Source organism: Canis lupus, chromosome 17 (assembly GCF_003254725.2).
Source record: "Canis lupus dingo isolate Sandy chromosome 17, ASM325472v2, whole genome shotgun sequence".
NCBI classification, from domain to species: Eukaryota; Metazoa; Chordata; class Mammalia; order Carnivora; family Canidae; genus Canis; species Canis lupus.
In genome coordinates, this window is record NC_064259.1 from 31,219,875 (window position 1) to 31,246,042 (window position 26,168).

General features: G+C 39.2%; 1 protein-coding gene and 1 long non-coding RNA gene across 11 annotated transcripts in view; one reads left to right on the forward strand and one right to left on the reverse strand.

Annotated features, from left to right (window-relative positions):
- LOC112664492 (uncharacterized) overlaps nt 1-26,168 on the forward strand; it is a 65,840-nt gene that overhangs the window by 14,332 nt on the left and 25,340 nt on the right. The window contains exon 1 of one of the 2 annotated variants that reach the window (XR_007403093.1): nt 14,020-14,421. The exons of the other annotated variant lie outside the window; for it this stretch is intronic. This is a non-coding gene — a long non-coding RNA (uncharacterized LOC112664492). Of the gene's footprint in view, nt 1-14,019; nt 14,422-26,168 lie in introns of those variants that run through there. 2 annotated transcript variants of the gene reach the window in all.
- The window catches only part of CDKL4 (cyclin dependent kinase like 4), an 82,502-nt gene continuing 63,758 nt past the window's right edge, over nt 7,425-26,168 (reverse strand). For 7 of the 9 annotated variants that reach the window (XM_049095788.1, XM_049095786.1, XM_049095784.1 and 4 more), the window contains one exon: nt 23,638-24,560. In XM_049095788.1, coding sequence (XP_048951745.1) covers nt 24,446-24,560 — 115 coding nt within the window. In that variant the 3' untranslated portion in view covers nt 23,638-24,445. Of the gene's footprint in view, nt 7,747-23,637; nt 26,094-26,168 lie in introns of those variants that run through there. The other 2 variants (XM_035700405.2, XM_049095790.1) reach the window with 2 other exon arrangements.

A 26,168-nucleotide genomic window follows, 5' to 3' on the forward strand; every position in this document is an offset into this window, starting at 1 on the left:
CCCCGGCTGCATTCCCATCATTTTGACCTGCCCTTTCCCCAGCCAGGAGGATCTTTACTGATGAAATTCATGTAAAAAGGCAGGAGCTAGAGAAGTGGTCTTTGAGGTACCCTTTCAGTTATGCTCATTATAGATCCAACTCCATTGATTCCTTAAAATGGCTTTGAGACTGGAATGGAGACTATGTAAAGAAGATAAGTGTGGGGCCTGTCTAAACTGCATTGAGGATTTTTAAAAAGATTTTATTTATTTATTCATGAGAGACACACAGAGAGAGGCAGAGACATAGGCAGAGGGAGAAACAGAATCCCCGGGGGGAGCCCCATGCGGGACTGGATCCCAGGACCCCAGGATCACATCTTGAGCCTAAGGCAGATGTTCAACCACTGAGCCACCCTGGTGTCCCTGATTGAGTATTAAACTAGCTGTCTTTTACAGGCTGTCAGGAGCAAAGACACATTATTTTCTGATTTAGTCTTCCTCATTATCACACAAAATTTCACAAGAGTGGTTTATGGTTTTATATCTAGCAAGGAGGTAGTACTTGTTCCAGAGAACGGAGCTAATTTATTTCTGCAGAGTAAAGTGATTCCTATCCCCCACCCCCACTGCTATAGAAAGCAGAGTGGCTGCAGCAGCATTGATTTTTTTTTAACTTGTCTTACAACATTTCTCTTTCATATTCTTTTAAAATCTATATTGCTAAGATGCTAAGACAAGCAACTTTCTTAGAAAAAGAAATCCCTGATGCAATGTTATAAAAATACTTTTCACTAGATATGGGTGTCTCTGTGTTGCTCTTTTCTAACTTCAAAGCCACGAAATGCAGTAATTTCTCTGAGCATAATTTCTTCAGGAATTGCGACCCTCTGCCATTAGGCTTATAGGAAACATTTTGTTCAGGATCCTAATTTTGTAAGTAAAGGGATGGAGCCTAAAGAAAAATCAGTACTTGCTTAAGGTCAAACAAGTCTGTTAATACCAAAAGTAAAATTAGATTTCTTGGTCCTAAAATGCTTATAACCTTTCAATGTGATCTTGCCTGGTATTTCAAGGAAGGTCTGCCCTTTTCAGATCCTGTGATTCTAGGACAAAATAACAACAGGAGCAGTATCTGAACTTAGCCAGAGAAAGGTGCTGATTTACTCTGATTCTTTTTTTCCCCTTTTATATGTTTATTTTAAATAATCCTTGCTTGTGTGAATACTCTGTCCCTTAAAAAACCATCACCCAATGGGTTCTCAAACCAATAGTTCTTAAAGTGTGATCCTGGAATCCGCATCATATGGGACTTGAATAAAAAAGCAAATTCTTAGCACCCTCAGCCCCCAGACCAGCTGAACTCTGGGGGTGGATCCAGTAATTTGTGTTTTAACAAGCTTCTAATTGATTCTAATACACACTGACATTTGAGAACCACTGATTTAGATACTCCTTACTGGCATTAATTAAATTATTGAAGTTGCAATATGGTAAATTTCCATCATCCGTTGAACACTTACTCGCTGGAATTCTTCCTCTTTTTTTACTGAGATATTATTGACATATAACATTGGGTAAGTGCAAGGTGTACAATGTGTTGACTTGGTACAATTCTATATAGCAATATGATTACCATCGTAGTGTTAGCTAACATCTCTTTCAGGTCACATAATTATCATTTCTTTTTTTTGTGTGGTGAAACATTTATGATTGAGTGTCTCAGTAACTTAGAAATATATAATATATTGTTAATCACAATACTTTGTATCGGATGCTTAGAACGTATTCATCTTCTAACTGCTGGTTTTATCTTTTGACCAACATTTTCCTATTTCCTCCAGCCCCTAGCCCCTGATAATTATAATTCTACTCTTTCTGTGAGTTCAGCTTTTTTAGATTCCACACATAAATGAGATCATGTAAATTTGTCTTTCTCTATCTGGCATGTGTCACTTAGCATAATGCTCTCAAGGTCCATCCGTGTTGTCATAAATGGCAAGATTTCCTTCTTTCTTAAGGCTGAATAATATTTCATCATATATATGATGAAAATTGTGTGTGTGTGTATGTATGTATATATATATGGTGGAATATAATGGTGGAAAAATTATATATTCCACCATATATATATATATATATATATATATATATATATATATATCATTATATATATCACATCTTCTTTATTCATTCATCCATTGATGGACACTTAGTTTGTTTCTATATCTTGGCTATTGTGAATAATGCTGCAATAAACATGGGAGTGCAGCTATCTTTTCAATATCCTATTTTTATTTCCTTTGAATATACAGCCAGAAGTGGGATTGCTGGATCAGTAATATGGTAGTTCTATTTTTAATTTTTTGAGGAAGCTCCATAATATTTTCCGTAGTGACTGCACTGATTTACATTCCCACCAAGAATGTACAAATATTCCCTTTGCTCCACATTCTCGCCAACACTTGTTGTTTCTTGTCTTTTTGACGATAGCCATTCTAACAGATGTGTGGTGAGATCTCACTATAGTTTTGACTTGCATTTGACTTGCATTTCTGATGATTAGTGATGTTGAGCACTTTATGTACCTGTTGGCCATTTGTCTGTCTTCTTTGGAAAACTGTCTAGTCAGTTCCTCTACCTATTTTGATGGGATTGTTTAGGGGGTGGGGTTTGCTATTGAGTTTATAAATTCTTAATATATTTTGGATATTGACTCTTTACCTGATACGTGGTTTAAATATTTTCTTCCATTCTGTAGGTTGCTTTTTCATTTTGTTGGTTCATTAGCTAGAATCCTTTTCTATAAAGTTTTATTTATTTATTTTAGAGACAGAAAGTGTGGAGGGGCAGAAGAGAGTCTTAAGAAGACTCCCTGCTGAGCACAGAGCCCCACATGGGGCTCAATCGTAGGACCCTGATATCACAACCTGAGCCAAAACCAAGTCACTTAACTGACTATGTCACCCAGGCACCCCTAGTTGGAATCCTTCTATACAGAAAAACTTTCTTTTGCCTTGCCCTACTTTTCTCTCTATTCTCCTCTCTTCCTCCATCTCCATGGATTCATAGACTTTGGAAATTCAGCATGCTAAAATCTGTTACAGTCACCATTCTTTTGAATATCCAAATAGTCTCTCATTTACCTGATGGAATCTCCTTCAAGCTGTTGCTGTGTTCTTTCCACCAGGCTCCAGAAGGTGTTTAGAGCATCTTGCTGTCTGATGCAAGAAGATTCAGTGATTCTTGACTGTGTATTTGATTGTTTTTATATGAATCTTGAGGGCAGGAACAAAGTCTGCTAGTGAACATTAACCAGAAGGGACCTGATATCTAAATAATGTTCTCCACAGTAAATTTATTCACGCAAGATGAGTTTGACCATTATTTTGGAAAGGGCAAAGCCTGTTCAAAGTTATATTGAAGTCTCTGTGATTCTTAGACTAGGGTGATTCAGAATAGGTGTAAATTGCAGTGTTTTGTTATGACTTTAGGTTAACTGACTCTGAGGTCAGATCCTTAATCAGATAAAAAAAGACACTCACTCATAATTGGCAAGAGCATGCTGGAGATAGTAAAATGAGATATTTGGTTTCAGTCTTTAATGTGTATGGATTTTAGGATCTATATAATACAGCAGACACAGCTACTTAAAATATCTCAGTGCTTATCAGAGTAACCTAAACGTAAAATTAATCTGCAAATTTAATACAGCTACTTGAAATAATTAATATTTCAATACATACCAGAATAACCTAAACAGAAATTAATTTGCAAAGAGAATAATACCTTATACTTGCAAAATGATTACTATGAGTCAGGCACTGCACTGAGCGCTTAACATGTATTAACTCAAGTATTGCTTTTAAAACCTCTATGAGGCAGGTGCTCTTAGTATTCCTATTCTACAGATAAGTAAACTGAGGGAGAAAAAGGTTTAGTATCTTACCCCAGGCAGCACAGCTAAGCAATGGTAAGCAGTCCATGCTCTTAACTGCCACACTATAATGCCTTTCTAAATGTGTACTGATAAATATAATTAACTGAAGAGATTGCTCTCTGATTAACTTATTATTTAGCTTCATAATATTTTCAGCAAGAGAATAGAAGTAGTGGAGTATTGTGGCAATAGCCCAGGAGTTTTGAATGTCAAAACCTGCTTGTGGGTTCCAACTAAAGCTCATGTATGAACTTAGGCAAAATCGTTCTAAGCTTCAGCTTCTTCATCTGTAAAATAAAGCTAATAATATGTTCTCTGCTTACCACTTAGTCATAAGGATTAGATAGCATAATGGGTGTGAAAGTGCATTGTAAATTGGGTTAGACATAGAATCTTAACAGTATAAAACATATCTTACGTTTTTCTATTTATAAAGCAAGTTCACATCTCAGTTTAAAATATTCTGGATCCTTAAACTATTTCTCTTATATTTTATTTATGACTGAATCTTCCAAACTGGCAAATTTCTTTTTTTTCCCCCATAATTATTTGACTTCCCATCTTGGACTTATTAAAATTTTTATAAAATCATTATGCAAATAAAGCATCTTTTACGTGCATCTCCCAGAGGCAAATTTTAACTTCTTGTCATGTTTCAATTTTATCTGCTACATGCAGGCGACATAATCTGCTGCTCTGGTGGCTCATGCATTTGTGTTTTGCATATTTCATACAAGAAAATGGATTGGAGAGAGAAGTCGACCAGATGGGATTCTCTTTCCAGGCAAAGAAGAACCAGAAAAAATTTGCATGACCACGATCTCTTCTGTGGACAAAGGATGCTTGTTTTCAGGACTGGCAATCGGTCATAGAGTGACAACCCATCCCTGAATTCCTGAGGTGCCCTAGGTTTACAATCTGAGGTTCTTAAATAGTTCCCAAGGTGCAATTATATCCAAATTTAATCAACCCCAGAAAATAGCTAATTAAAAATAATCATGTAAAACAGCAGGTCTTTTCTCCAAAATTAAACACGCACTTTCTTTTACTGGCTGTTTAGACAAGTCTTGCAAAAGCCCAGCCACCTGTTCTGGGGTGGGGGTTGGGGGGTAGGGAAGGAGGTACTGGAGTTCCTAGGAGGTGACTGTTCTTGGCAGCCACCTCCACCCAGTCCTTCCTGGAATCTGTCATTGTCAGCTTCTGCTGAGATATGACTTTGTACTTGGTGGGTAAAGATAGGCAAGACATTTTTTTCTTTAACCTCTCTTTGACTCTCTTTTCCAAACTCTTGTTTACATTTTTTAAGTGACATAATTAGAGTAAAGCTCCTAAAATAGTGTGTGATCCTCCCTTCGCTTGTCTCTTTTCCTCCCTCTTGGCAGCCCTGACTACTCTGGTTCCCCAGGCATTGCCCTATTACCCAGGAAGTTGGGTGTGGTTTCCAGAAGGTTTGGTTGGGATTTACATTCTGGTTTGCATTGATGATTTAATCCATCCTTTGGGCCTCTTTCAGCAGAAAACCAGACAGAATATTTTTCTGACCTAATTTGTTTTTCTCTAAATTAACACCTCACAGAATAGAATGCCACAGAGTAAAACCAGTAGAGAGGGGAGTGTTTTTCTGAAAATTAGGAAATTTCGAGAATTCATGGACCATAATGGAGACACTTGGGGAAGCAACACTTTGGAACTGAGGTTAATGTTCTCCTCTAGCTCAGTTTCTTTTGTTCCCTTCTCTTAATAGCCAGCTAGCGCAGTTATCTAACACTAAACAAAACAAAACAAAACAAAACAAAAAAACAAGAAACAATGAAAAAATATTTCAAGTTCTTGGGGATTGTGAATTTTTTATGTTGACCGCCGCTGAGCAGGCAGTGAAGAGATGAGCTCTGGCAACTCAGCAAGACCTGAATTGTTAAGGCAGTATTGAGTATTGAGAGCCACTTTGTTTTGTAATGCCCCATGACTCTACTTTTAAATGTCTATTTTCAATTCAGTTCTATTTTAGTTCATCATATTGTTTTGTCTGTTTTGTTTTTAATTGACATACACTTTGCATAGAGCTGAATGCACAGATATTAGATGTATAGTTGCATGAGTTTTGACAATTGTATACATCTGTGTAACCCCAGTCAAGATGTAGAACATTTTCATCACTCTAGAAAATTCCCTCATTGCTCTTTACTTATCCCAGCCTAACTCCAAATAACCACTCTTCTGATTTGTATCACCACAGGTCAATAGTTCTACCTGTTTGAACTTATATAAATAGAATCATGAACTATGTACTCTCCTTTTTGTATGTGGATTCTTTTACTCAACATAATGTCATTGAAATAGCAAGTCTCTCTCATCCATGCTATTACATGGATCAGTAGTTGGTTCTTTTTTTCTCTTTTTTAGATTTTATTTATTTATTCATGAGAGACATAGAGAGGCTGAGACACAGGCAGAGAGATAATCAGGCTCCATGCAGGGAGCCCAACGTGGGACTTGATCCTGGGACTCTAGGGTCACACCCTGGGCCGAAGGCAGATGCTCAACCGCTGAGCCACCCAGGCATTCCCCACCCCCCTTCTTTTTATTGTGGTAAAATATACGTAAAGTTTACCATTTAACTATTTTTACATGTACAATTCAGTGCCCTTAAGTGCATTCAGGGTGTCGTGTCACCATCGCCACTACCCACTTCTGGAAATTTTTCAACATCCCAAACTGAAACTCTGTCCCATTAAACTGTATCTCCCCAGCATCTGGTAACCACTATTCTACTTCCTGTCTCTATGAATTTGACTATTTGAGGTATCTCATAGAAGTGGAACCATGCAATATTTGTCCTTTTGTCTCTGGATTCTTTCCCTTAGCATAAGGTTTCCAAGGTTTGTCCATGTTGAAGTATGTATCAAGAATCTCATTCCTTTTTAAGGCTGAATGATATTCCATTGTATCTATATCCCACGTTTTCTTTATCTATTTATCTATTGATGGACATTTGGGTTGTTTCCACTTTCTGGCTATTGTGAACAATGGTGCTATGAACATTGGTAGACAAGGACCTGTTTTAACCCAGGCTGTCAATTCTTTGGAGTAGATACCTTGGAGTGGAATTGCTAGATCATGTGGTAATTCTAGGTTTAACTTTTTGAAGAACCACCAAACTGTTGTCCACAGGTCCTGAACCATTTGATATTCCCCAAAGCAGTGCAGGAGGGAGTTCTCAATTTCCCAGCCCATACTCCTTATTTTCCTCTTTTTAAAAAAGAATAGCTATTTTGATTAGTATCAAATGACATCTCATTGTGGTTTTCATTTGCATTTTCCTAATGACATGATTGAGTATCTTCCTGCACTTATATTTACTAGGCAGCTTTCTGAACTTCTCCCTAATCTTTTTGCAGGAATGATTTGAAATACTATTTAATCTAGAACAATAAACTACAGATTTTTTATCCTTACAGAGAAATTCAATTTGAAAATATTTTAGAGGAATTGACATTTTGTAGTTGTTGTTGCCAAGAAAGGACTTAATACTGCCATGTCCTATGGCTATCATTTTACAAATGATAAGACATTTTAGTTTAAAAAAAAGAAGGAAGAATAATCCCTAAATAAAAGAGAGACTTTTGAATTAATTTGGCTTAAGGAAAAAATTATTTTTTTGTCCGTATTTTTCTCATTTTTGCTGTGATCCAGAAAAACCAACTGGTTCTTGAGTCTCGCTGGTCTGGAGCAGACTTCTCCAAAGGCAGAAACATGCACTCAGGATACAAGATCTCATGGAGAGAAAATATCAGAACTTGTTTTTCTTTTTTTCCTTTTTTTTTTGTCTGGAAAAGAAGAAAGATATGAAGCATTCTGCTATTTAACATGGAGGCCAACACTGGCATCCTCATTTAGCCACATCTGAGAGAAAGAAGTTTCATGATATGGATAGTTTGACAGTGAGGCTTCCATTCACTCTTTGACTTTTAGCCTATTAGAGTATTTGTGCAATATTGTAGCCTTGGTAAGCCTTCTTTTTTTTTCTTTTTTTTAGATTTATTTATTTGAGAGAGAGAGAGAAAAAAGAGAGAGCATGTGCAAGTGCACTCACATGCCCAGGCATGCACATAAGCATGTACCTACATGCGCAGGAACCCATATGCACATGCATATGCACATGTGCACACACATGCTCACGAATGCATAAGCAGCGTGGAGAGCAGAGGGAGAGAGGGAGAGAGAGAATATCCCAGACTTCTCTGTGAGCACAGAGCATGACAAGGGGATTGATCCCACCACCCTGAGATCATAACCTGAGCCAAAACCAACACTTGGATATCCAATAAACTGAGCCGTACAGGCACCTGAGGTAAGCCTTCTTAAGTGGACTTAGTGGAATATTTATAATAACACTTTGTAATGAGGTAGGGAGTGTGGGGAACATCTTTTCTTTTGGGACTACCCAAAGTCTTTAAGATTTTATTATTTATTTATTTATTTATTTATTTATTTATTTATTTATTTTAGAGAGAGAGAGTAGGGACAGGGGCAGAGGTAGAGAATCTTCAAGCAGCGGATCCCTGAGTAGCTCAGCAGGTTTAGCGCCTGCCTTCGGCCCAGGGCATGATCCTGGAGTGCCAAGATCAAGTCCCGGGTGAGGCTCCCTGCATGGAGCCTGCTTCTCCCTCTGCCTGTGTCTCTGCCTCTCTCGCTCTCTGTGTCTCTCATGAATAAATAAATAAAATCTAAAAAAAAAAAAAAAAAAAAAAAGAATCTTCAAGCAGACTCCCTGGTGAGTACTACCCCAACGTTGGGGCTTGATGAGATCATGATCTGAGCAGAAACCAAGAATTGGAAGATCAACCAACTAAGCCACCCAGGTGCCCTACACCCAACTGGGACTTGAATTCACAACCCTGAGATCAAGAGTCACATGCTCTATCAACTGAGCCAGCCAGGCACCCCTGGAACTACCCAAAGTCTTTAGAATTCTCTCTCCACATTTTGATAATTTCTCAGAATCAAAATCTCACTTCTCAATATAAAACGTGAAAAACTACATTTTTCAATCTTTTTCTGAGCTAAGATGCACACTTTTCTTTTTTAAGATTCATTTATTTATTTTAGGAGGGGAGGGGCAGAGGGAGAGGGAGGGAAATCCTTAAGTAGACTCCCTAATGAGTGCAGAGCCTGATGTGGGGCTTGATTCCAGGACCCTGAGATCATGACCTGAGCTGAAATCAAGAGCTAGATGCTCAACCAAATGAGCCACCAAGGTGCAGACTTTTGATATGGATTCCATCTGTAAGGCTCATGTGAGTGAGATTGATTTGGAACTGAATCACACAAGTGAAGAGGCATGGTGTGAGGCATCATTTTGCTGTGGCAAAGTGGCATAGTCCTGGAGTCAGCAGGTACAGGTACAGATCCCTTGGTAAGACAGTTCTGGATTGGACCTTTGGAAGTTCACTCAAGGAACTGTTTCTTTAGCCCTTCTGTTTATTCTTTTTAGTTGACTATCTCCCTTTCTGCTCAAACTTGCTAGAGTAGATTCTGTTTTTTTTTAAAAGATTTTATTATTTATTCATGAGAATACACGGAGAGGAGACAGAGAGAGAGAGAGAGGCAGAGGCACAGGCAGAGGGAGAAGCTAGCTCCATGCAGGGAGCCGGACGTGGGACTCAATCCGTGGTCTCCAGGGTCACGCCCTGGGATGAAGGCAGCGCTAAACCGCTGAGCCACCAGGGATGCCCAGATTCTACTGTTTTTAACCAAGAACCCTCCTGACCAATTTAAGGAGATGACCAGAACACAAAGGTTTTCCTGATTATCTAGAGGCAAAGTCCTTAAAAGAATTGTCAAGCGTGGTGAAGTTACCTATCTTTCTTTTACAAGAAGATACGGGTTGGGGGATCCCTGGGTGGCTCAGCGGTTTAGCGCCTGCCTTTGGCCCAGGGCGCAATCCTGGAGTCCCGGGGTCGAGTCCTGGGGTCGAGTCCTGTGTCGGGCTCCCGGCATGGAGCCTGCTTCTCCCTCCTCCTGTGTCTCTGCCTCTCTCTCTCTATCATGAATAAATAAATAAATAAATCTTAAAAAAAAAAAAAAAGATGCGGGTTGATCTTGTCTTTCAAGTGTTGACAATTTTTTTAAGCTTGCTACTAGATATTTTTTGGAAAAAACAAACCAGACCAACTTTTTAAGACACAAGTGACATTTTTAGAAATAGATAATATGGTAACTGCTTTTTGAAAGAAATTTATACTTTGAAGAAATTATTTTGAAAAAGTATACTTGGAAAGAATTCCATCATTCTGCTATTTTTTAAAAAACCTCAAAGTATAATCATACCTTTTTAAAAAAGATTTTATTTATATATTCATGATAGACATAGAGAAAGAGAGAGAGGCAGGGACACAGGCAGAGGGAGAAGCAGGCTCCATGCAGGGAGCCTGACGTGGGACTGCAGGCACTGAACCGCTGAGCCACCCAGGGATCCCCTATAATCATACCTTTAAAAAATATGTATTATGTGCACACACAAAAAATTTAAAAACAGAATTTTCTAACATGTTTAAAAATCTTACAAATGTAGAGTTTTAATAAGTTTCAAATACACTTGTTTAAAATAAGAATTTGACAACTTCCAATTAATCTGTAAGAATAACTAATTCACTTTAGGGAAAATGGAAAACTTTTCTAACCAAATTTCAACAACACATTAATATAATTGTTAGGTAAGGATTAAAAATGAGTATTATGATTTAGGAAGCTTATCTAATAATATATTATAATACTGTTTTGAAGCACTTTTTTTTTAGCTTTGACAGACTTTAATGGAATGCATTGGGGAAAAAAAAAAAAAGCTGAACATAGAACCAGACCTTTGCTTATTGCAAAGTGCTAAACCAAACATTATAATCATGACATATTCAATTATATTTCTCTTACTAATTATATTGCTATGCTAGTAATGATATATACTTTTTAAGATTTTATTTATTTATTCATTAGAGACAGAGAAAGAGGCAGAGACATAGGCAGAGGGTGGGACTCGATCCCAGGACCCCAGGATCAGGACCTGAGCCAAAGGCAGATCCTCAACCACTGAGCCACCCAGGTGCCCCTAGTAATGAAATTTTTAGTAAGAGCAAAATTTTTGTATCAGTAATAACTGAAATAAATATTTTCTAAAGCATGTGATTTAGCTTAGTATGTATATATGTATGATTTACAAGTTAGTAAATAGATATATTAGAAATGCATGCTTAAAACAATTTTTAACCCAGTATATCCAAAGTATTATTTTAACATATAATGGATAGAATATTAATAATGAGATATTTCACATTCTCTCTTTCATACTGCCTTTGAAATCAAGTATGTATTTTATACTTAACCAGATTTCAGTTTGAACCAGCCATAACTCAAGGGCTTATGTGGTGGCTACTGTATTGGACAGCACAGCTCTCGCTGTATTATAATTTACCTTCCTTATTTTCAATGTCTTTTCTAACTTTGTTTCATTCAGGCTGTTGAAAACAGGCAAGTGTAATATATTTTTCAACCATCTTTCAAAACAAACAACAAAAATCAGGAAGAAACAATCTATCAAGAATACTGTATGCCTAGTTCTATGTAGGTTTATTGGAAATAGTCTAGAGGTTTTGTACCTTTGCATCTAAAATTCCGTATTAACATCTTTGCTAAGTAGAATCTATACTAAGGGATCTGAATGTGGGTGTGGTAATTCCTATCTACTGTCTCCAAAATAGGATTTTAGGTAATTATATTATTAACCAAAATTGTGGTATTGTAGCCATCAGTTCTATCAATGTGTCTGCCTATCATGTCTTTATATTTTATAAAGTGAGTGGCAGGTACTTGTTTTGTTCTAAGAATTCATCACTTGAACCACATTCAAGTGTCTGCTTAAGATTGTATTTAGTATTTGAACAACTCAGATACAATCTAATGTAGCCTTATTCTCAAACTTGAGGAAAATGTAGTAGATAATGTCTAAAAAGGGCAATTATTAAACTAACTTCTGTAAACATAACTGAGGTAAATAAAGGCCTCAGATAAGAATTCACTTCGAAATTAGCCAGAAGAGGTTTAGGCCCGTAGATGACACAAATTGGCTTGGATGATGCAAATGCAGGCTATATATGAATCATCCTTATTTGTTTATTAAGCGTGGAAAGGAGGTAAAAGATTTGGCTCCTGGTTTTACTTTTGTCTATGTGATTAGTTATTTTTAAGCAAAAATTACAGAAAGCCAGTCATTATGTGCTCAACAGTGCATTTTAGAGCTCTTAGAGAAGATCATGGTCACCTGAACCAGTCACCCTCATTTTATAGTGAAAGAAACCCAGGCCTGAGGTGTGTGGACTGGGGCTGATTCCCAGGTCTCTCAACTCCCTGCCCAATGCTTTCTACTGAGCTACTAAAGGACATGAGTAAGCGATATTCAAAAGAAAACACACAAGTGGCAAAAACACATATGAAAAGTTTATATTGAATACAAATTAAAACCAGAAGATACCAATTTGTTTTTCATTGAACAAATTGGCAAAGATGCAAGTTTATAACAAGGATTGTTTTTTTGTTTTTTTTTTTTTTTATGTGAGACTTTTGGGAAATGGGCTGGCTGGTATCTGAAATTTCACAAATAGAGATCTAGTCCTTTGGCTTAAAATGTTATCTCATCTTAAACATGAAAAAAGAATAAAATGTTATGCTTTACTAATATTTACACCTTAAAGAAAGTGAGTGCCTCAGCTCCTTTGCTGAGAATGGGGTTTCCCTGGGGTAAAGGGAGAAAGTCCAATGTCTGTAGATTTCCAATGCCTTATGAATGAGAACGTGTTTGTGTGTGAAGGTTTGGGAGACAGAGGCAAATGGCCTTTCTCACAGTTTACCTAGATGGGCTGGCTCTGATAATAACGAGCCCATGATGGGACACTTTCAGGATGTTAGAGTCATTAAAAAAAAAAAAACTCCCAGAAAAAAATTATTTTGATCTCTTTTCCTACATTCTTCATAGCTGGCATTTGGGTTTGGGATTTATTTGGTGAGCATTCTTTCCTTTGCCTTTTGTATTGAATTTATGGAGAAGTTCTGTTTCTTAGAGATGATCCTTTGATGCCGGAGATGAAGTTTGAGGTCTTTCTGTCTAAAAGTTCCCTCTTGGGCAGCCCTGGTGGCTCAGCGGTTTAGTGCTGCCTTCAGCCCAGGGCGCAATCCTGGAGACCCAGGATTGAGTCTCATGTCAGGCTCCCTGCATGGAGCCTGCTTCTCCCTCTGCCTGTGTCTCTGACTCTCTCTTTCTCTGTGTGTCTCTCCTGAATAAATAAATAAAAATAAAATCTGAAAAATAAATAAAAATAAAAGTTCCCTCTTTATACAAGTCCTGAAGAAGCAAGGCTATTAGAGGCTCAGCTCAGGAAGATGCTGGGCAGATATTGGGTACTTCCTGTTCATGTATCCAAATGGCAAATATAGGAAAGCAATGAGGCTCCTATTTCAATTCCTTCAGATTTATGATCCTTGATTAATGTTTTCATATAAACTTCCCCTCATTCCCAAGTGGGTCTGAGGCAATGTGAACTTACTGCATTCAACCCGGAGCTCTTGCTTGCAGACAAGAGATTGCCAAAGGACCAGGGGTTTTGTGGGTTTTTTTTGTTTTTTTAGATTCTTGCATTATGTCATCTCATAGTGTGATAAACCAAGTTATTATCATGAGCAATTTTTTTAATCTGCAAAGTATTTTATAGTTTACAGAGGCCTTTAAAATCCTTTTCGTTTGACTCAACAATCTTGCAAGCTAAGAAGGAAGGGTCTTGACAGTGTGCAGATGAGGAAACTAAAAATGAGAGACTTTTGTAAAGATTTTTTTGTTCAAGTAATCTCTACACCCAGCGTGGGGTTTGAACTCACTACCCCCCTGATCAAGAGTCACATGCTCTACGGACAAAGCCAGCCAGGTGCCCTCTGCCCCCTAATGAGAGACTTCTGATTTCAAAGTTACTAAGTGACAGGTAAAAAACGAAGATTTACACCCAGGTCTCCTAATTCCAGCCCCTTTTTCCTTCTACTTTACCACAGTTCCTCTCCATAAAAGCAAAGGGGGGAAAATCATTCATCATGGCAATTAGGAAGATAAATCCCCAGCAACCTTATTGCTTGAAGCTAATTCCCTTTCAAGGGTCCTCCAGCTGAAGTCTGCTGCCTCGGGCGAGTCACTGAATGTTGCTCTTGTAATCTCCCGCTGGGTCAAGTCCTCAAGCAGCCACACTGCCCTTGCACCACCGCTGCCCTCTGCTTACCGCCCGGCTGGCGTCACCTGGTCTCTGCTGTGACCACAGCAGCCGAGAGAGCTGGCTGTCCACCAGGAGGGAAACACCCTCTTTTCCACAAGAAAGAGAGGTAGCCGGAGCACACCGCGCAGCCTCCCTCCCCCCGGGCTGCTGACTGAGCTCTAACCCAGGGGACGTGAGGAAGAGTTCCATCTGTCTCAGGTAAAAAGAATCCCTGGCCGTCCACTTTCCCTCTTCTCCCCTCCTGTGGCTTAAACACCGATGACTGAACCGACCCTGGGAGCTGCGTGTCAAGGGTGGCACAGCAGCCGTCCTCATGGCCCTGAGTGCCTGTGAGGAACGGCCGGGCCCACGGCGGTGCAGCCCTGTGACCATTAGGTGACAGGGAAGTCAACCTCTCTGTAGTCTGAATCACCAAATTTTGGGGTCTCCTATTTACAGATGTGTAGGGTGTTACTCCACTGTTATCCCTTGACTCCTCCTGGCTGCTCCATCCCTTCTAGCTGGAAGCTCTCTAACGGTTCATGGTGCCTCAGTACCAGGCTATAATCTTTCATGAGACATTATGGAAAGTTTGGGAACAAAGAAATCACTCGGAGGCAGCAGTGGGGCAGATGCATCCTCAGGGTCCGTGGCGGCCCCAGGGGCTTGCCTAGTGGCGGGCGGCTTCCCGCTCCGGCCCCACCCTGCAGCCAGCGCCCTTGAGGCTTTATCGCTGTAAGGATGGTCAGTGTGGCAGCGTCAGCTTCCCACCCACAAAGGCCACAATCGCACTAGCGTGAAAGACTTTTTTTTTTTACATGCAACACTTTGGAGAAAAAGGACTCCTGGTCCGGTCACAAGGTTACCCGCCTTTCTGCCCTCTCCGCTGCAGCTGTGACGGGTTAACGTGGCCACACACGTCCCCTCCCCTCCCACTCTTTTCCTTCCCCTCCTTTCTTTCATTAAAATAAAAAACACTGATTGCAGGTAGCCAGCAGAGGCTGGGCTGAGGGCCGCAGCTGAGGAGGATGTGAAGGCCTTACCTCGTTCCAAGTCACATCCAAGTTCTCACGGTGGCCCACACAAAGGCCTCTCCTGACCGCCTGTGGTCTTTGAGCTTTTAGAATCAGTCTGTAGGGAAGCAGGGAGAGCAAGTCTCCGTCCAGAACCCTGTGAATGTTACCAACCCTGACGACAGAGATTATGGGGCTGGAAGTTAGCAGGGAGAAGGAGAGGTGAGGGTGCGGTGGTGCCTCCCGCTTTATGAACCAAGTCTAGCTGATGGACTTTAAAAGGCGTACGTGTATTAGAGGCATAAAAGGGAACCCACGGAGGAACTAGATCTGTTCAGGGGGGGCAGGAAGGGGGCACCAAGGAGTCCAAGTGATCAAAATCTGCAATCAGCAATCAAAAAGTAATAAATACCCAGTTTAATATCAGTACTCTAATGCCAGAGAGTATTAACTTTTATTACTACTTTATGAGCACACTTAACGAAGGCATGTATGCCATTAACTGTTATCTAAAGCCTGGTGGGATCGCTCTCCAAAGGCGGGCCTCCTGTTAATTCCTGCTCCTGGGACGTCCCCCGCCACACTGAATCAGTGAGCGCTGACCCAGGCCTCACTTTAGCTAATAGAAGGTAGCAGAAGTGACACCCTGTCCGTTCTTGGCTTTAAGGGGGCTGGCAGCGTCTGCTTTTGTCTATTTTGGAGTCCCGAGCACACATGTAAGAAGTTCTGCCACCCTGCTGGATGCACGTTGTGGAGAGATCACACACAGAGAGAAAGGCGCTGAAATTACCAGGGGACATGGAGACAGGCCAGGCCGCCCGGTGCCCCATCTCAGCGCCCCCTTCCAGGCAGGTGTGGGGTGAGGCCGGCTTGGCTGTTTCAGGCCCATCGCTATCTGGCTTGAGCAGCAACACGAGACACCCTGAGCGGGGTCAGCAGAAATCATGGTCCCGCTGGGCCCCAGCTGACCCACACACGGGTGAGAGATAATGAAATGGCTGTTGTTGTCAGCCTCAAAGTTTTGGGGCGGTTTGTTATGGAGCAAAAGATAACTGGAACAGGCATATTTAATCTTTTTCTGTCAGGTCACTCGCTTCCTGCTCAAGTTCCAAAATATTAATCCCCAAATTCCAAGAACTGAGGAGAGTGTGGGGAAGGGAGGAGCGGGAGGAAGATGGAGAGCAGGATGTCTGGTTGCCACATGGGGTGAGGTGGGAGTGAAATGGCCTCTGTGGTAGGGGAATAAAAGGACTCTTCTACCCATGAATGTCAACATTCAAATTTGGAGTTTTCTGGAGCCACTATAGATATCCTGCCTCCATCTTCTCATTTTTCTCCCCATCCTTAGTAAAGACTGCTAGACTGCTACCCACACATTACTTTGTATGAGTAGAATTTTTGTAAAAATTCAGGGGCTGGATTCATGGTTGGATGCTTCCTAGGGAACACTTTCAAACTCAGAAGAGAAGGTGGACTTGGGCTTGGTCTGGTGGTTTGCCGTGGGACCCGCACTGCTCCTGAGTAGAAGGTTCTAGAGGCATTGCAAGTTTCCACCGGGCCTTTTGTTCCTGTGCCCTCTGCCATGAGAAGGGCATACCCCGTATAGCATCTGCTCCTTTAGCCTGGGTGTCTAAGTGAGAAGACACATGAACCTGTTCTCAAACCATAACCTGCGGTAGCCAAACCACAACCACTGCCCTGTAACAGGAGCAGGAAATAAATATTTGTTGTAGGTCACTAAGATTTTGAGGTTGTTACACGGCATAATCTAGCAAAAGCAAACTAATATGAAGCCCAGACTCTAAAGGCTTCCAGAGGGGAGAAAAGAAATCTGGTCATTTACAAAGGGTCCAAGTTAGACAATGTCAGGCTTAAGATCAGCAATGCCAATCAACGATCTTAAGATCATTACCGTTAGAAGGTAATGGAGCCCTGTCTTCAAAGCTGTGAGATAAAAGTATTCTGACTTTAAAATCTATAACTTATATGATACATTCATGTACACAAAAACTTGGAAAGCATACCATCTATGTGCTTCTCATGAAATTAAAAAACACATATATGGTGTTATAGTTTTTTTCTTTTTAAAAAGATTTTAAAATTTATTTTAGGGGGGTAGGGGGTGTGCAGAGAGGGGCAGAGGGAGAGGGAGAGAGAGAGAATCTCAAGCAGCCTCCATGCCCAGTGCAGAGCCCAAGTCGGGGCTTGATCTCATGACTCTGAGATCATGACCTGAGCCAAAACCAAGAGTTGGATGCCCAACCGACTGAGCCATTCAGGTGCCCTGGCATTATATTTTATCCTAACAAAGTGAAAAGGAAAAAGAAAACCCTTTCTTGATAGTGAAGGTATGGGGAAATAGTGATGGTATAAAGAAATATGTAAATTAATTTGTTTCTGGAGAACTTAGCAAAACCTATAAAAATCCTAAAAATATTCCCATCTTTGAATCAGCAATTTCATTTGCAGAAATTTATTTGAGGAAAATTAGCATCAATATAGACAAGGATTTAGCTACTAAGATGTGGCACAAAGCATTATATATAATAGTGATAATTGGGAACAGCCTAATGTACATACTGGGCAGGCATTAACTATTATGTAATTTTTAAAAAATTATCCCTTTGAACTAAATACTGTGCATTTTATGAAATGTTTAGAAGATATAAAAATAAACCTTTTTTTTACTCTTATGCTCCAGCTACTGAGTTTCCTCCTTGAAGGCAATTATTCCAGTTTCCTTTTCAATCTTTCCAGAGACATTCTTCCTTTATATATGTACATATGCATAACTAGATTATATATTAATTATTTATGCATATGTGTATTTTATAATGGTAGCACACTGCTACCACACTACTCTGCTCTTGGCTTTTTACACTTAATTCTTCTTAGAGATTACTCAGTGTAAGCACGTGGATCATGACCTCATTCTTTTAAACAACTCTAGGGTATTCCTTTGATATGTGTCCCTTAATTTACCTAAGCCATTTTGAGAAGATCAGATCTGTAAAGGATTTATAGAAGAACATTTAATAACATGCATAGAAGTTTATGATTTATCAAGGTAAAAAAAAATGAAGCAGCAGATTACAATGTGGTTGAGCGCTATAGCAGTCTGCAAGTCAACAGATAGTCTCTTCCCAATGCTTAGGACACCTATTTGCATGAAAGCCTAGCATTTGCCATTACAAATTCCTGGACTGATTCAACCACTGTGCCCTTTGTTCTAGTGAGCTGGCCTTTGTAACCAGGGAAACAGCCCCAGTTCATAATCTAAAGAAATATTGCAGAGATAGTCCAGCTAAAGATAAGAAATAGGGTTATATTATTCTCTGGGGACTTAGTGATCCCTCTCTCCCCCTCTCTCTCTCTATCCTGCCTTCCCCCCACCTTTTGTGTGTATGTATGTATGTGGTTTTATGACTTTGACAATCAGTGGTTAGTTCTCATCCACATTGTCCAGAAGTTTTTGAAAGTGGTGACAGGGACATAGGTAACCAACATATAAAGCTTGTTTGGTGAATTTTTATCCTCATCATGTTTCCTAGACAACATGGATACTGTATAGCACATTCTTATTCCTTTGACCCAGATACTTTGCTGAGCCTGGTGTCAATGCACATACCTGGCATTCCCATCTCCTTCAAGGCAAATTTCTAGATTTCGTTGAGTGCCTGAAGGGCTTGCTTCTTGAAGCCCATTCCATGATGTCCATGTGAATGTTGATGGTATAGTCTCTGGTCACTACCCCACTGATGGCAGGCAACCCTTCTTCTGGGAGCCATTCTGTGGGGCCCAACTTGGAAAGACTTGGTTATCTTAACACACTTTTATTTTCCAGGGCCATTTATGATGCCAGGCAGCACCACAGTAGAAGCTTCCAACCCCAGACTTCCCTGCTGCTTAGTTAATCCAGGGGTGGACTACACTACCACCTCCTTTGCTTGTGCTACTAATTGGGTTAGGAATAGAGGAATGGGCTAATAAATGAGTGACTAGAGGCCTTTCAGTCTTGCAGAAACTATAAAATCAACACTAAGAGAAAAACGGGTTGGAGTCCTGGGATCACGCCCTGGAGATCTGCCAGCCCTGCCCCATCTGAGTTTTCCTCACTCACTCAGCTGAACGCTGGACCCTTACTGGGAAGCAATGACAAGAAGGGAGAAGACTGGTCCAGGTCCTGATGATGTGAAAAGCTTGTCACAACTGGAACCTAATCTCTGCCTCCAAAAGTGTATGTTGAAACAAGTATCCCTTAAAAAAGGACAACAACAGAGCTTCTTATTTTGGAATAATTCTAGACTTACAGAAAGGTTGCAGATATTACTTATAGTTCCTGTATACCCCTGACCCATATTCCCCTAATGTTAACATCTTACATTACCGCGGCACATTTGTGAAAGCCAGGAAACCAGTATCAGTTCATTACCATTAGTCGAATTCCAGAATTTACTTGGGTTTCACTAGCTTCTCTATCAATGTCCTTTTGCTGTTTTAGTATCCAGTCTGGGATCCCATGTTGCACTGAGTCACATCTCCTCTGCTCTCTGCATCTCCTTTCCTGGTCTTTCTCTTTCACAACCTTGACAGTTCTGTAGAGTATTGGTTAGGTATTTTGTAGACTCAAATATGGTTCATCTCATGTTTTTTCTCATTATTACACTGAGATTATGGGTTGTGGGAAGAATACCAGAGGTGAAGTACCCTTCTCTTCATACCAGATTGGGGGTATAGGACATCACCGCGGCTGGTCACTGGTGATGCTAACTTGGATCACACAGGTAGGTGGGGTTTCTCAACTCTCAAGTCATTATTTTGTCCCTTTCCATATTCTATTCTTTGGAAGAGTTACTAAGTCTAACCTGCATTCAAGGAGAGGAAAACTGGGCTCCACTTCTTGGAGGGAATAATATTTACAAAGATTATTTGGAATTCACCTGAAAGAAGCTTTGTCCTCCCTTCATTTATTTATTTAGGTGTTTATTTATGTATTTATGTATGTATATACAAGCATCCTTTTAGTTAAAAGTGGTAAATAGTCTTGTTTAAGTAAAGAGGTTGAGTCAGTACTTATGCTTTTAGCAAAGTTGACTGTCCCCTATGACAGGGAATACCCCTTCTAGGGGTTCCTAATGGATATAAGAACAGGGACTCTAAATAAAGACAGTTTAATCTCAGCTCTGCCACATGTTAGCTATATGACCATGGGCAAATTTCTTAATCTCTCAGTTTTTTCTTTTTTTAAAAGTTTTTTTTTAAAGATTTTATTTATTTACTTGAGAGAGAGAGAGTGAGAGAGAAAGAGGGAGAGAGAGAGAGAGGGAGCACGCGAGCGAGCAGGGGGAGAGGCAGAGGGAGTAGATTCCCCCCCACTGAGTAGGGAGCCAGATACAGGGCAGATCCTGGGACTCCAGGATCATGACCTGAGCTGAAGGCAGACCCTCAACTGACTGAGCCACCCAGGCATCCCTCAGTTTTTCTTTTTCAAAAATAGACATACTATATATTAAAAATACTGTTTAAGGGTACGTGGCTGGCTCAGTCTGTAGAGCACGTTACTCTTGATCTTGGGGTTGTAAGTTCAAGTTCTATGTTGGATGTAGAGATTATTTAAACAAAAAATCTTTTAAAAATACTATCTTGGACAGCCCAGGTGGCTCAGCGGTTTAGCACTGCCTTCAGCCCAGGGCATGATCCTGGAGACCTGGGATCGAGTCCCACGTCAGGCTCCCTGCATGGAGCCTGCTTCTCCCTCTGCCTGTGTCTCTGCCTCTCTCTCTCTCTGTGTCTCTCATGAATAAATATAATCTTTAAAAAAAAAATACTATCTTATAGAATTTAATGAGATGGGGTGCTGGGGGGCCTTTGGCTCAGGTCATGATCCCAGGGTCCTGGGATGAGCTCTCACTGGGCTCCTTGCTCAGTGGGGAACCTCCTTATCCCTCTCCCTTTGCCCCTCCCCTGCTTGTGGTCACTGGCTCTATCTCTCTGTCAAATAAATAAAATCTTAAAAAAAAAAGATGGGACATCTGGGTGGCTCAGCGGTTGGGCACCTGCTTTCAGCTCAGGGTGTGATCCTGGAGTCCTGGGATCGAGTCCCACTTCGGGCTCCCTGTATGGAGCCTGCTTCTCCCTCTGCCTGTGTCTCTGCCTCTCTCTCTCTCTTTCAGGAATAAATAAATAAAATCTTAAGAAAAAAAGAATTTAATGAGATAATTTAAACACATAGCATAGGATATAATGAATAGTTAATGCTTAATAAATATTAGTTATTTATTACATGATTTAATTTTATTAGATTAAGAAGTATATATGTAATGTGCATATGAATACATATATATACTCACACATAGAATCAGTGGTTGATGATATTCTTAGTGACTTTATTTTCTTCCCTTTGCTTATTTGTACATTTTAAATTTTCTATAAAAACATTTTTTAATTTTCCAATTAAGAGAAAAATATAATAAAATTTTCCAGATTGATAACGCCTACCACTGCCACAAGTATGGAAAATGACCACTTTCTCATATCACTGCTGGGGAGAAAACTTGCCAAATCTTTTCTGAAGATTGCTTTGGCAATAAGTAGCAGAAGATTTTGCAGACTGTCTAACTCAGCACTTCCATTTCTAGCTATTTATCAGATGAAGATATTGTACAGAATATATACATAAAGAATTATCTTTATAAATGTTCAGTACATCAATTATGAGAGCAAAAACTAGTAATAACTAAATCCTACATATGAATTATGGTCTTGGGAAACCAAAAGATCATTTCGTAGAAAACTATTTAATGAAATTATTAAAATGTTGACAATATATTTCAGTGACAAAGGGAAAAAATTATGACCATATTATTTTATTTTTGTAAAACACACAAAGTTGTTTAAAAAATATAAGTGGTGACAGTTATTATCTCTGTGTTGTTGGATCATGAGTGACTTCCTATTTTCTTATTTGGGTTTATCTGCATTTTCCAGATTGCCTATGAGGAACCTAAATTATTTTTGGAAATTGAAAAAGCCAATGCTATTTTTAACATGCTCAACACAGAGAATTTGAAAAATATAAAATTTTATATAGAAGAAAGTAACGATTTTACCACTTAGGGCTATTACTAATAATGTGTTAATTCTTTTATGTAAATGTGTAATCTGTCACTCCTCCCTCCTACCCAGGTTAGGATCATACCACGTACAATGTTTTGTATTCTGTTTTTTTTTTTTTTCCTAAAACTTAACTCTGTATCATAAATATCTCCCTAAGTTTTGAATACTTTTAAAAACAATGTTTAAAAAAAACAAAGACCGGGGCAAACTGCAGGAACTGATGTATAAAGATTCATTACAAAGTGCACAAAGCAAGCTGCAAAGCCATATTATAGGGTGATCATATAAGATAGTCACCAAGCACATAATTTTGATTATCCCGTAAGAGGAGGAATTTTGGGGAAATAATTGGAGGCTTAAAATTTTAAAATAATGTGGATATTATTATTTCTTTGATCAGAAAAGTGATACTGTTTTAAAATAAATAAAAACTACATTTTTAAAGTGCTGTACAATATTCTACTATTCCCTAAAATTTCCTTTTGGATATTTGGATTTGTTTCCACCTTTTCATTATATAAATAATGATCATCCTAGGATGAATATCTTTGTTTTCAAGCCCTTTTCTGAGCTCCTTATATCCTATGACAAATTTGAAGAAAAAGTCCTAGATCAATTTGTGTGTACTGATCTTAAAGTATTCTGCTTAAAACATATGCTTGTACATAAATGTATGCCTATATATAAAGAGTAACAGATTTAACTTTCTATTTCTTAATAAAAATCAGCAAGACTGCTTAGTTTATGGCCTTCAGTTTACTCAGAGAATTTCTCATGGGAAAAACATACTCTCTTTTGAAATATATTTCAGAGTTTTATTTGAAAACTCCATTAGAAACTTTGAAAACTGGCTAATAGTCTACAACAAAGAAATGGAGGCAATAGATCAATGTTCTTGCATTAAGCTAATGTGATGCAGGCCAATTCACTAACAGTACTCTGACATGGGATTCAGAAAAGAGATTGTAAAAAATAAAAATTAAAAATTAAAAAAGTCATTAATGCATGGTTTTATCCTCTATCCTATTTTAAAACATAAATATAAGGGCGCCTGGGTGGTTCAGTCGGTTAAGCATCTGGCTCTTGATTTCAGCTCAGATTATGATATTGGAGTCCTGAGATGGAGCCCTGTGTTGGGCTCGGTGCTTAGTAGGGAATCTCCCTGAGGACTCTCTCTTTCTCCCTCTGCTCCTCCCCCTGCTCTCACACATATATGTGCTTTCTCTCTGTCTCTCTCTAAAATAAGCCAATAAATCTAAAAAAATAAAATAAATATAAATATAGAAAAATGCATATAGAACTAGTCTTTATCAAAAGTGAGTTTTATTGAGGTATAATTCACATATCATAAAATTTATCCCCTTAAAGTACACAATTGGATGGTTTTAGTATAGATATAGATTGTATAACCGTCACCACTGTCTTATTTTAGAACATTTTCATCATTCTTGCTTTTGGAAATTATCCCTCCATTTTATTTTATAATTATTATACATAGACGCTACTTCAAATCCATTATCAAATCAGGCAGCAGGGAGACCACATAGTTAAATAAATAAATACAGTTCTGACAACCCAGTTAACCTGTGTTTAACATTTCTTTTGGCCTTGGGCTTGGCTTTCTTATCTATAAAATCAGATGTTTGGTGAGCTCTCACAAAGGACTCTGATTTAAATTTTTTTTTGTAGCATTCATATGACTGTTCATATTTCATGATAATTTCAGTACCATCCACTTCGGTTAGAGCCAGGCCTTTGCATATACAGAGGAGGAATATGCAGATGCCTTTATTTACAAATGTGATGAGATCTACCCAAAAGAGACAACACATTGTTATAGTTTGGGGCTAGCCAGTTAGCTAAGGACACATGTTATATAGTTACTTTAGTTAAGATTGGCCTTAGAGAAATTACAAATATCAGGGTGTAAGAATTCAGCGAAAATTGAAAATGCCCCAAAGCAAGGGACCTGGCTTCAGACAACTAATGCTTACCACCTTTAAATGCAAAAATAAGTGAAAAGTTTGGCAGAAGTTTTCTGAAAATTTAAAAGCCGGCTCTGCCCAGTCCTGGCTACCTTTGTGAACCTAAGATTTCTTACTTGTAAAATGTGGCTAACAATACCTATTTACTCCCATATTGGGGAGAGTATGTATAAAGCATCCAGTCGTCCAGTGCCTGACATCTGAGGAGGGCTTCACGTAATTTAGTTCCCTTGGATCAGTTAATCTACCAAGAACATAAAGGTCATCAGAAAAGAGGTGGTACGGAGAAGGACAATCATCATATGCTTTCACTCATATGTGGAATATAAGAAACAGTGAAAGAGACCTTAAGGGAAAGGAGGAGAACTGAGTGGGGAAAATTAGAGAGGGAGACAAACCATGAGAGACTCCTAACTCTGGGAAACAAAGGGTTGCAGCAGGGGAGGTGGGTAAGGGAATGGGGTGACTGGGTGACGGGCACTGAGGAGGGCACTTGGTGGGATGAGCACTGGGTGTTATACTATATATTGGCAAATTGAATTTAAAAAAAGAAAGAAAAGATATGGTAATATATAATGCAATATATGATACATGCCTAAATCAGTGAAATTAAGGATTAATCGAAAGAGCCATGGATGCCTGGATGGCTCAGTCAGTTAAGCGTCTGCCTTTGGCTCAGGTCATGATCTTGGGGTCCTGGGATTGAGCCCTGAGTCGGGCTCCCTGCTCAGGAATCTGCTTATCCCTCTCTCTTTGCCCTCCCCCAACCTCCTGCTCGTGTTTGCACTCTCTTTCTCAAAAAAATAAATAAGTAAAAATCAATAAATAAGATCTTTAAAGAGAAAAAAAACATAATTTGCCTCCATAATGCATCAATGATTTGTATTTCAAGCATGATAGCTGCTTTATATTTAGAATATTGATTTAAAATATTTCTTTCCTTTCTACGACATAAGGCTTGAGATTTCTATTACTACTTAATGCTTCTCTCTAGCTTTGATCCTATCAAACTTCCTAAAATATCCAACTGCATTGGTCATTGTTGCTCCCTTGTGGGTTTAGAAATTCTGAAAATTAAGGGGTGCCTGGCTGGCTAAGTCAGTGGAGCATAAAGCTCTTAATCTTGGGGTCCTAAGTTCCAGCCCCATGTTGCAGGGTAGAATGTACTAAAAAAATAACCTTAAACCCCGAAATTTTGAAAATTAAAACAACAAACAAACAGAAAACACCATGTAAATTTGTGCCACATAGGTTCTGATGGTTAACAAGTTGATATAAAATTAAAATATTGTAAAAAATGTTCAAGGATTTTATATACTGAGATCCCTGGAAAATCTGCAAGCAATGTTACCTCGATGGAGTCTTCTTGCAGATCTTGGCCAAAGATTTACTTTAATCCTTAGGAACTGTGCAATTTGAAAATTGAAGTTTCAATTTCACCTGTACTTAATAGCTATCTGCCAGCCTTATGTGTTCTTCCTTGTTGATGTTACTGATCAAAGGATGTGCACTTATTGGGCAAAAATGGTACTTTCCCTCTTCAGAGTGGCATCCAGCTTATCTATTTATAGTATGCCATAATCTATGGCAACAAGTAGTTTAAAGTGCTTACAAAGGCAAAACAAAACAACAGCAAATCCCAAGCCCAGTGTTGAATATAACGTAAACTCTCTAATACCTCTTAAATATTTTTGGATTGCTGAAAAATTGACAGCAGGGCTCCTGCAAAGCAACTGCACCCTCAGGATTTTGCACTTGCCACCATGGAGCTAGCTCTCTGTAGCAGACAGGTTGGAGAAAGGAGATCTTAGAGTAGCTTGGGACGGTGGAAGAATACAGGACTAGTTCCTTC